Source organism: Sander lucioperca, chromosome 13, assembly GCF_008315115.2.
Source record: "Sander lucioperca isolate FBNREF2018 chromosome 13, SLUC_FBN_1.2, whole genome shotgun sequence".
Classification (NCBI taxonomy): Eukaryota; Metazoa; Chordata; class Actinopteri; order Perciformes; family Percidae; genus Sander; species Sander lucioperca.
Genome location: NC_050185.1, coordinates 21,851,820 through 21,863,353, shown reverse-complemented (window position 1 = coordinate 21,863,353; position 11,534 = coordinate 21,851,820). Strand labels below are relative to the sequence as shown.

At 40.5% G+C, this 11,534-nt stretch overlaps 1 protein-coding gene across 1 annotated transcript in view; it reads left to right on the top strand.

Moving 5' to 3' along the window:
- The first annotated feature begins 277 nt into the window (after positions 1-277).
- LOC116052766 (solute carrier family 22 member 5-like) overlaps positions 278-11,534 on the top strand; it is a 32,053-nt gene continuing 20,796 nt past the window's right edge. The window contains exons 1-2 of the mRNA XM_036008853.1: positions 278-621; positions 2,619-2,700. Of these exons, the coding sequence (XP_035864746.1) occupies positions 2,696-2,700 (5 nt within the window). The 5' untranslated portion in view covers positions 278-621; positions 2,619-2,695. The remainder of the gene's footprint in view (positions 622-2,618; positions 2,701-11,534) is intronic.

The following is an 11,534-nucleotide window of genomic DNA, read 5'->3' as shown; positions in this document are numbered from 1 at the left end:
AACAAATGATGATGTGTGGCATAAGTGAGTGAGAATTATTTTATAAGCCAGTTCATCAGGTTTTAGTGCAGAGTCACAGCTCAGATGCAGTTCACTTCAAATCTCTCCATCCAACTATCTTATTTAAATGTAGGGGTTTCCTTTCATTTTTTGCCTTTTCCGTGCAAACTGTTGCATAATGGTGATTAGTATCATCATTTTAACTGCAGTAGGCCAATAAATTAGCAAATGCGTCACGCGATATTTCATATTCTCGCGAGTTTTCTAGGATTGGTCTTCTGATTAAATTCACCTGTCCTCAGTGTGTGTTCTATAAGTTCTGTATTTACTGAGTCTGTTCACCTTTCCGACTATCAATACTAAAAAAAAAAGTTTATTGGTGATTAGCTGGAGGAAATAGTCTAATAATGTATGTTACATTATTAGACTATTTTCCATAACGTGAGTCTTTGGGGCTAACGCTAATCCATCAACGGCTAGCTTAGCCGCGGTAACCGCACGCAGCTAAGGATTCATATATAGTTAAATACGAGAATTATGGAGTTACTCAAAGGCATATTTCTTGGCAGACGGCAACCGCCTCCTCCTCTCCCTGCCAATGCAAGCTTGTCCTAACTCCCGGTAAGACATAGATAGTGAAGTAACGTTAACTGGATTAGTAACTGTAACGTTTAAACAACTGAATTTAAAATTGTAAATTACTTACTTATATTTGCTTTCAAAACTAATTACATAGGCCTATGTTACTAACTAACGCTATAACCATGTGTGAGTGCAATGTGCATGTGGTGTTCAAACTGAAAAATGGACCTCCTTTTAAAATGGTCAAATATATAGTGTTGATATATTTTGTGTCATTTACATGAATTAGCTAGCTAGCTAAGTATGCGATTCAATACGGTAAGGTCCTGTATTGTGCATGATTTACTGGCATGGCTTACTGACCACTATTAACGCTATTGAATACACCTGTGCGTTTATAACAAATCTAAATGTGTTTTAAAAAATACATTCCCACAATTAAAATTAAGATGTTAACGTTACTCACAGTAGACTAGTGCTAGACTAGCCTGACTAGTGCTACAGCTCAGGAAAGCTTTGTATCAAGTGTTTAAAATTTCAAATCAGCTTGGTTTTCCGTTTGCAGTATGACTGATTATTTTCCCTGTACTGTAAAGTTTTCTTCTTATTGCAAGGTTGTTCTTACAAGGATGACAAACTTAGCTGTGTTGTGCATTTAAGATTTTGCATTTTAAAACGTTCGAAAAACTAGTACTCCTAGTGCTCTCACATACACAACAAACAGTTGACAATATACACAAGCTTGCAGTGTTTTCATACATCAGCGCCATTGTACTTGTCAAAGTATTGTCCTTTCTACATGTTTTGTATAGGCCCTATATTACGAAATTGAGACACATGATATGGCCTTTGTCTACAACAGCTGCCAGAGTGAAAACATCTCATTGTAGTGTCTTTTAGTTAAATAATAACATTTTTAGAAATTCAAAGATTTTACCTTGACATACATTCTTAAAACTAAGGGGTATCCTACTATAAGAAAGGGGATCATTCTATTTGCTTGTCTTACCCACTGAATGTGGGTTAGTTAGTATATTAATGCTCAGATTGTGTTCCACTCTTTCATCTGGCTGGCTGCCAGACCTATACAGTAAAATCCTGAGCCTGAATGGAGGATAAAAGCTGCAGCTGTGGAAGCAGCAGGCAGTCAGACAAAAGTAAATGGAGTCATTCTCCAAATCAAGGCCAACTCATTGGACTGCTGCAGTTGTAACCCAATTATTCCCAGGCCACATGTTCTCAAAGCAGGGGTGTCAGGCAGAGGGGGAAGCCCTCCTTCTTTCTCCTGCAGTCACCCCATAAAAACACCAGTGGGTAGAGAGGGTGGGTGGAAGGGATAGAAAGTAGGGAAAGTCATAAGTGTTATTCCATATGACCTAAGTGTAAAGTCAGTTTCAAATGTTGTGTGGCTGTGGTTTGGCATATATTGTAGTATGGTATTTATGGAAAGACAGATGGTCAACTGAAGATTGTAGTATGCAATGGGAATCCCCCTTTGGAAACACGCAACCACAGATATGACAGCAAAGCTTTAAGATAGAGAGGGATGATGGGGAATAAGGTGGTATGGATGTCAAGTCCATGTGTATGTTGTTTATTTTACTATATTTGATTTCATGAATTTGAATACTGTTACAATCATTTTAAAACATTAGTAACACACTTTCATAAATATATAAGGTAAGTCCATGTAAAAGTAGGTTGTCATGTTAAATTTGCAAAAGGGCAGCCCACTTAGCAAATTCTGTGTAATTGTAATGGACCGTAAGATATTAAAAAGCCAATTTGGAGAGACAGTGCAAAAGAAAACATGTCAAGGAACAAGTCAAAGAGATTGCCGGCTCAACACAGGCAATGCAGCTCCAGAGGAACCACATCTCCAGAAGAGTAGAAGGATGTGGTTTATTATGTATTGGAAGGAGTAATTAATGATGTGAGAGTGAGTTGTCGTTACAGGGAACCAGGCACAGAGTTAACAAACCTCACCCTTTACACTCTGTTGAACTTCCCTCATCCTCTCCTGCTCTATTCCTCAGCTACTCCATCTGTCCAAAGAGGGAAAGACACTTTCCTCCAGGAAGCTGAAGGAATAAGGGATTTCTTGACAGTGCGAATGTGGTGAGTTGTTTATTCTTGTGATAACTAAGTGAAATGATGACATGTCATTGTGGTCTGACATGATAAAGGATGCTGACCGAGGATGGGATGCAGGAAACCTGTCTTTGCAAAATGTTGACGCAACAGGTTTAATAAATCTGAACTGTCAAAATTAGAGTTATGGGTACTAACTCTACTACATTTCCTCAAAATAGCACTGCATTGACAGTCACACAGTAGGTTGCTTGTCAGTGCCTAAAATGCCCAATATGACGGTTTAAAAACAAAAAACAAAAAAAACCTCTTATAATCCTTAAGGTTAAGCAACTACAAGTGCTAGATTTTTTTTATTTTCTGACCGATAGTCGATCCTCGTTAATTGATCATTAACAGTCAACCGACAAGCAGGCAACTGAGTCCCAGTTCAACTGTCCGGGAGGCTCAGACATACTTTCAACATTCTGCGTCTCCGCTGCATCCACCTGCGAGGCTGTGAGTTGGATGTCTTCCTGGCAAGCTCTGTGTGTAGGATGGCCGATTTAACCCGCCAGTCCTCATCGATTATAGTGACATGTGTCACATAGCTGGCCGTTGTAACACTAGCACCGCGAGGCATTTTAGGGTTAATATAACCGCCAAGTCTGACACCAAAGAGTGTCTGTATCCTTTTGTTAGCGCTGATGGGCTTTTAATGCATCATCCCTCTCCATCTCTATAGCGCTGTGTTGATGTCTATAGCAGCAAGGACCCACGCAACCCGCATACACTATTCACAGCCAGATACCTTATTTAAAGATAATTTTTTGGGGCATTTTTTCCCTTTTTATTAGTGACAGTGGATAGACAGGAAAGGTGGGAGAGAGATGGGGGATGACACGCAAAAAAGGGTCGGACTGGAACCCAGGCCGCTGCAAAGGACTCAGCCTACATGGGGTGCACACTCTTACTGGGTGAGCTAGAGGTCGCCCCCCAGATAGCTTATTTAACATCTTGAAACCAAACAAAACCGTTGTAGTTTTCATGAAAAAACATCTTTTTGGTTCTATCTGAACCTAAAAGGCATGAAACAAATGCTGAAACATTGTAATCAATTTTAGCATTTTTATTTTTGCAGGTAAACTAAATGGTAAATGTAATCACGGTGCAAATTATTAATTATCTAACGAAACAACAACAATGACAAGTCCCCTTCAGCATTTATATTTGTCTCTCTATGCGCTTCATACATTTGGGATTTAGCCATACTTAAACAATCAAGAGGTTACCAAACATACACTGATTATAGTGACATCCTTTCCATAATCTTGTTATGGCCTTTGGCTCCATCGTGTGGTGCATGATATACATAACTTGCAACTCAGACTTAAAGCTCTCAGATACTGCAGAACTACCAGAAGTTCCAGATACTGTAAATGTAAAGCAAAACACTTTAAACTTCCTGTTCCCAGTTGTATGATAACCTTAAAACAGTGTTGTCTGTTTTTTTCCCACTTTAATATGTGACCTTGTTTTGATGGTTTGTATGGTAAAATGCAGAGAGGAAACAACACTAAAGGAAAATGCGTACATACTAGGGGTGTCACTATTTTGTTAAAAAAAAAAAAAAAAAAAAATCGAAATTGAGACTGGTTTACATATCACTTGTGTAGGGTAACTCACTGACTGTTAGGAAAAGAATATATCCGTTATTAGTTCTGTAATGTACCTATTGCCAGAGTTTTCCCCATCACCTTCTGTTTTTCTTTCAGTCCAAGTTGACTATCGCTTCAAGGAAAGAGGCACTAAGAAACGTGGCCTTACATATATTTATAAACTTTGAGTATCTTGCACTATTCTGATAAAAAGATTGACATAAACTCGAATACAGTTCCTCCGAAAGTGTGTATTCTCTTCTGTCCTTATTGTAACATTTTTGAATCATCATACACTATGTGAGATGTTCTGTCATTATGTGGGTTAGTACACGTATGCTGATTACTTTCTACCAGAGTCTGACCAATCTACCAAAATCTGTTAAAGCAACACTAGAGAACTTTTCCTGCTTCAGTCCGCCTACAGGTATGTAGACCAGTAGGGGACCAGGTTGCATCCACAACGCCTTTTTCCACTACCAGCCGAGAGTGGCCTACAGGTTTGTAGGCCACGCTGGTAGCGGAAAATGCCGATGGACCCAGTGGAAAGTCAGCTCGGCGGCTTTCCTCCGAGACCTCGACCTCCTCCGCTCGGCGCAGGATTCTTAAAGAGGCCGGACTTCGTCACTCTGGGGGGCTTCCTCAACCGGACCTTGCAGGTAATCCTCCACCCGGTACCGATGTAGCTGGCTCACAGAACTCTCCTGTCCTGTCATGCAGTTTAGTCCGTACACCTTCCTGCCAGGAGCCGTCCGGCTCTCACTTTCCTCGCCCCCTTTTCGCCCCCACAACTCTAATAGTGGGCGATAGCATTACCAGGAACATACGCTTTTTCAATGCCATAACACGTTTTCTGGGAGCAACATTCCCAGTCCTCCTGGACAAACTGCCCGGTCTACTGCAGTCTCTCTCCTCCTCCATAACTCGGGTGATAATCCATGTGGGCAACAACGACATGGCACGCCGGGAATCTGAGCTGACAAAGAAGGATTTTATCGACCTTTTTTGCTATTTAGAGCACTGCAGGAAATCTGTGTTTATCAGTGGCCCCCTGTCAATGGTCTCCCGCGGTGCAGAGCCCTTCAGCTGACTACTCAGCCTAAACACTTGGCTCCAGTCCACCTGCTGTGCCCATAACTTCAGATTCATTGACAATTTTAACCTGTTTTGGAACCGCTCCTCGTTTTACAGGAACGATGGTGTCCACCCAAACAAGCTGGGTAGCTCAATGCAAGCGGCTAACATGCAGCACACAGTACAGTCAGCCCCATGTGATTGACTGTTTACACCACACACCCTCTCCGCAGAGTCTTCTTCTTTCACTACCACCTCTTTCTCTCAGAACAATGTTAACAGTGTTAACCCCCCCTACAGCCCGGCATTGGTAATTACACATTCTCTGCTCTATTCTCCTATACAGACTATTTTAATAGTTAGGCCGTCCCCCCCGGGGAAACGTTCAGGGGGATCAGTTTCCAGGTATCTGCGTCCCCTGGCCTGGGCCTCTGCTGTGCCTAGCAGTGGGTCTGCGCCTCTCAGGATGGCACTGATAAATGCTCGTTCCATGACTAAGTCTTCTATTCTGAATGATTTATTTATTGATAAATGCCTTGATTTCTTGTTCCTGATGGAGACTTGGCAGAGAAACTTGGAATATGGCCCGCTAATTGAACTTTGTCCACCAGACTGTTGTTTCACCAGTACTCCCAGGTCCTCAGGTCGGGGTGGAGGGCTCGCGGTTGTGTTTAAAAACTGCTTTCAAAGTCGGACAGTACCCAGCAGCAACAGTTGGGGTTTTTTCCTCATTTGAACTGCAGTTGACCAAAGTTGGTAGTTCTAATCCGTTTTATTGTATTTTAATCTACCAACCTCCTGGTTCAAACAGTTATTTTGTCTGAATTCTGTGATGAGGACATCTATTTTTTTTTTTATCATCTATTATTAGGTTGGATAAAGTGGTTATGGTCAGAGATTTTAACATTCACGTTGATGACATGTCTTGCACTTTTGCTGCTGATTTTCTTAATGTCACTGAGTCTTTTAATTGTATCCAACATGTGTCTGGGCCCACACACGTCAGGGGTCATACTTTGGACCTTGTTTTTACTCTTGGTCTTAATCTTGACTCTGTTTGCTAGCAGCTGCATATTACTTACCATGACTGCATTTTGTTCAAACTGTCTTTTCCTTTAGATTTACTGCCCAGTAAACATGTAAGATGTTCTCGCATTTTAAATCGCTTCTCAGCTGAGAAGTTTTCTGCAGCTTTTGACCAAAGTGCAATGCTGCCTTCTCATGCTGATATTAATTGTCTGGTCCACTCATTCAACACACATTCCTTATCAATTTTTGATAAAGTGGCTCCAAGTAAAATGCAACGTGTTTCCTCCGTCAACTCATCCCCATGGCTAAATGACGTAATTCGCTGTTTCCGGCGTACATGTTGGAGGGCGGAACGACAGTGGAAATCCTCCAAGCTTCATGTTCACCGGCTGTATCATGATTTTCGAACGTGACCATTTCACGAACTGTCATAACACTGGGCTGCTCTGGTGGACGCAACAACGGGGAAATGAAACGCCACACGTGGGATGGTGACAACAACGGGCGCCGGGACACGAGCCGCGGTCTCTTGGGTACGCAACAACGGGGAAATGAAACTCCACACGCTGGCCACAACAACGGGACGGTTGTGGTTAGGAAAAGAAGAACGGGGAAAGGAACCATCACACGCAGGAGACGCCGACAACAACGGGACGGTTGTGGTTAGGAAGAGAATAACGCGGAAAGGAACTGCAACACGCGGGGCGTGATCCCCGCTCTCTGGGGTGAAAGTCCTGTGTTGTTCGACCCATCCACCACCCCAACCAACCTCCCTGCATGGATTTTTGGCTTCTCAATACTACTCGTTACCGCAATCGTTCTGTGATCACGACATATGCTTCCCATTGAAATACATTACTTTAAAATTCGTGATCACCATACGAAAATAACGACATGAACGTGTCCTTTACACAAATCGGTAGATTCAATAACGTGACCATTTCACGAACTGCCATGAGACTGGGCTGGAATACAACAACAAGGTTAAGGAGGCGAGGACATCTTACTTTGCTAACCTCATTTCTTCCAGTAATCGTAACCCTAAAGTCCTTTTTGAAACCATCAACAATATTGTCAATCCTGCTCCTCCTGAAGTACCTGAGTGTTTTCAAATAAGGACTGCAGTGACTTTCTCTATTTCTTTGTAAATAAAATGAGTGATGTCAGAAATGGCATTATCCCCTTTTCTACTCCCTATTTGGTTCACTTAATCCGGCCTCCAATCTTGAACTGTTTTGCTCCGATTTCGCTACAAGAACTCACTGATCTGGTTAGCAGTATGAAATCTTCCTCGAGCCCAGTAGATATTATACCAACTTCCTTTTTTTTAAAATGTTCTTGGGTCTGTGAGTACTTGGGTTCTCTCTATACTCAACAGCTCTCTGCAATCTGGTTGTGTCCCTTCATATTTTAAACATGCAGTTGTTCAGCCACTACTAAAGAGAACCAACCTGAATACATCAATTCCCGCAAATTATAGGCCCATTTCCAAGATGCCTTTTATCTCCAAAATTTTAGAAAAAGTTGTTGCTAAACAGCTCACTGCTGTCTTGAATACACACAACATTTTAGACAAATTTCAATCTGGCTTCCGTCAGAAACACTCAACCGAAACCACTCTTATTAGAGTGTCCAATGATTTATTAATGTCCTCTGACATGGGTGAATGCTCGGTATTGATGCTGCTGGACCTAAGCGCAGCTTTTGATACAGTGGATCATAACATCTGATAGACTTAAGCACTGGGTTGGTATCTCAGGGAGCTCCCTGGATTGGTTCACCTCCTATCTTTCAGATAGAAGTTTTTCTGTGTCACTTGGTCCCTATTGTTCAGAAACTGCTGCCCTTTCCTGTGTTCATCTATTTTATCAATATGTGTTAAAAAATACAAGTGCAAAACACTTTAACAAATGCATTAATGCTTAAAAAAACCAACTCCACAATTTTAATAAGGTATCAAGGAAAATACAACTAGGGCTGCAACAACGAATCGATAAAATTTGATTATTAAAAAAGTTGGCAACGAATTTCATTATCGATTTGTTGTGTCGCGCGACACGCCACTCAGTCGCGGAGATAAAAGCAATTGAGTTGAGTGCCGTGCGGAGCGAAAGAAAAGAAAAAAGAGCAGAGCGGGGGTAGAGGAAATACGGAGAGAGACCCTTAACGTCGTTCTGAAACACATGGCAGAGGCAGAGAAATCAGTACGACCTAAGTCATCCAAGATGTGGGAGCATTCACACTAAATAAATCAAAAACGTGTTAATTGCAAGATAAGCAAAAGCGGCACGGCACAGGCGCACCACGGTGACGATTCAGCACCTAAAATGTAAACATGGTGGAGTCCTTGATGAGGAGGGAGTTCAACAGCAGGGTAAAGTCACTACAGAATCCTGCTTTTGTTCTGTTTTGAAGTGAGGAACGTAACGTCCCTCTTCTGGTGCTGGTGTGGTGTTTACTCGTTATCCAGCTGACTAGAATGACAAGCTAGGGTTAGCTCGTTAATAACAGTAGTAAAGCAGGACTAAAGACACGTTTTTATTCACTCGCCTTTTTTGGCCCATTCATTTTTCAATCTATTGTCATGTATATATTCTGTGCTTTGTCCCATATCAGTTATTGTATATTTGTGTGTGTTGTACTTTTTAATTTCATTTTAAAGTTCTTTTTATAGCACTTGGTCATCTTAAGCTGTGTTTAAATGTGGTGTACAAATGAACTTAACTTGCACTTACTACAATGATGGTAATAATTTAATGAATAAGCTTTGTGTGTGTGTGTGTGTGTGTGTGTGTGTGTGTGTGTGGTCTGTATCTGCTCTTTGGGTTACTAACCTTTACACAACTATTAACTAAAACAACATACATGTAAGTATGTATTGAGTTGATGTAAATTAATGATTTTGTTTTTTTTATCCAATTAATCGAAAAAATAATCGACAGATTAATCGATTATTAAAATAATCGTTAGTTGCAGCCCTAAATACAACTATAGCCTATAGAGCAATATAGATATGGTAACAAGTATCCTAATCTCGGAAAAAAAAAAATTATTATGTCTAATTATTTTCTTTCTTTTTTTTCAAACCACAAAGACAATGGTACCTGATCATTTTATTTATCTCAAGGTTAGGTAAGGTTCCCAGCAGGGGAAACTTAAGGGTTCAAAATAAGGCCGGTGCTTAATAAGGTTTTAGGAGAAAATGATGTTGCATTTGGATGTGAGTTGGGTCTGGTTTTCCTTGTATTAGTAGTTATATACTGCAGCAAACATGGCGGTAAACCGGAAGTGGGCGTATCTATGAAACCGGAAGTCAGAAAATCGTCATATCCGGAAAATGTAAATTATTGACCGGAAGAGGTATGTCTATGAAGCCGGAAATCAGAAAATCGTCATATCCGGAAAATGTAAATTATTGACCGGAAGAGGTGTGTCTATGAAGCCGGAAATCAGAAAATCGTCATATCCGGAAAATGTAAATTATTGACCGGAAGAGGTGTGTCTATGAAGCCGGAAACAGGGGTAGGGTTAAAAAACTAGTTAAACTTGTTACACTCTACTACAGGGTGTGTCTTAAAAGGGATTTTGGTTTTTGGGGAAGCAATTCACTTTTTTGGCACTCTGCCAGTACTAGTTAGCTTGCTTGCATACTTTAATTCCTGGACCTGCAAATATATATACAGATGTACAACCCAGTACCAGTAATGCAGCTAACACATATGTACATACACCAGATAACACGCATGTAAATACACAGTCTGGGGATGGTAGTTCCTCTAGGGTGTCAACTGAAATTGTTACCAGAGAGATTCCTAACTTTAATGCATCTGTATTGCGTCAGAGGTTAGATTTGCAAAACATTGATTTGAACGTTAACAGGTATCATCGATAGAGCATTAGAGAACGCCAGTCAAGATAGTATCTTAAATGTCTCCCTAAGGGGGGCATCGCTACTTGGTGATATTCATGCCATTTTGCATTCAAATGATCAGTATAATGCAGACTTATTTTTGGGGCGTATTTCCCAAGTTTTACAAAGTAACGATACTTCAATGACAGATGACTCACTAGAATTCATTGTAACAGTAGCTAGAAACATGAGTGGAGGAGTAGGAGGTAAGCGTCTAAAATTAGGCAGTGTAGCTTATGATGACATATTATGCAAAAAGGGGAATCATTTGTACAATCTCAAGAACACCGAGGACGATGATCACAATCTGTGTTTCGCAATCTGTCTGGCACATTATGTTGATCCATGCATGTCTCAAAGTGACAAAATAAACTTTGCTAAAAAACTTCATAGTGATCTGGGGTATGAATATTCACACAACGTATCATTCTCAGATGTTGACAAATTTCAGAACCACTTGAATGTGAAAATTGTAATATTTCATCACGGATCCGGTCGTAAAAAGCTACACATTTTCAAAACACACAACGAACTGCATGTGAAAACGGTATGGTTATACGTACATCATGATCATTACTGTCTTATTAAAAACAAAACAGGGTTTTTTGGTGCTGCATATGTGTGTGATGCTCGTTACATGACGTACGATAAACCGTTGTCTCACCTATGCAGTCAACGCTGTAATGTGTGTTTTACAGCATGTCATGTTTTTCCTGGTAATACTATAAAGTGTCCCGATTGTAAACGCATATGCAAATCCAAACATTGTTTTGATCAGCATAAACTAGTGGGTACAACACACAAAGTCATCCCATGCGATATGATGAAATTTTGTGAGGACTGTAAATTGACATACCATACGGTAAAAAATCAAACACATGTCTGTAGACCACCCGTATGCAAACATTGTGGTGAACAGTCAACTGATGAATTACATGAATGCTTTATCCAACCCATTGAAAAAAAAAAAAAGATAGTACAAAATACATATTCTATGATTTTGAAACACGTTATCACAATGGTAAACATGAGGCTAATTATGTTTGCGCTATGGATATTAATGGAAATCAAAATTGTTTCCACACCGCTAACTGTGTCGCCGCTTTGTTGATAACTACCAAAAACCGCGATTTACTGATTATACATTCATACAGACCTGATAAATTTCAGAGAAATATCTACTCCGTTTAGCAATAGTTTTTCTTGAAAAA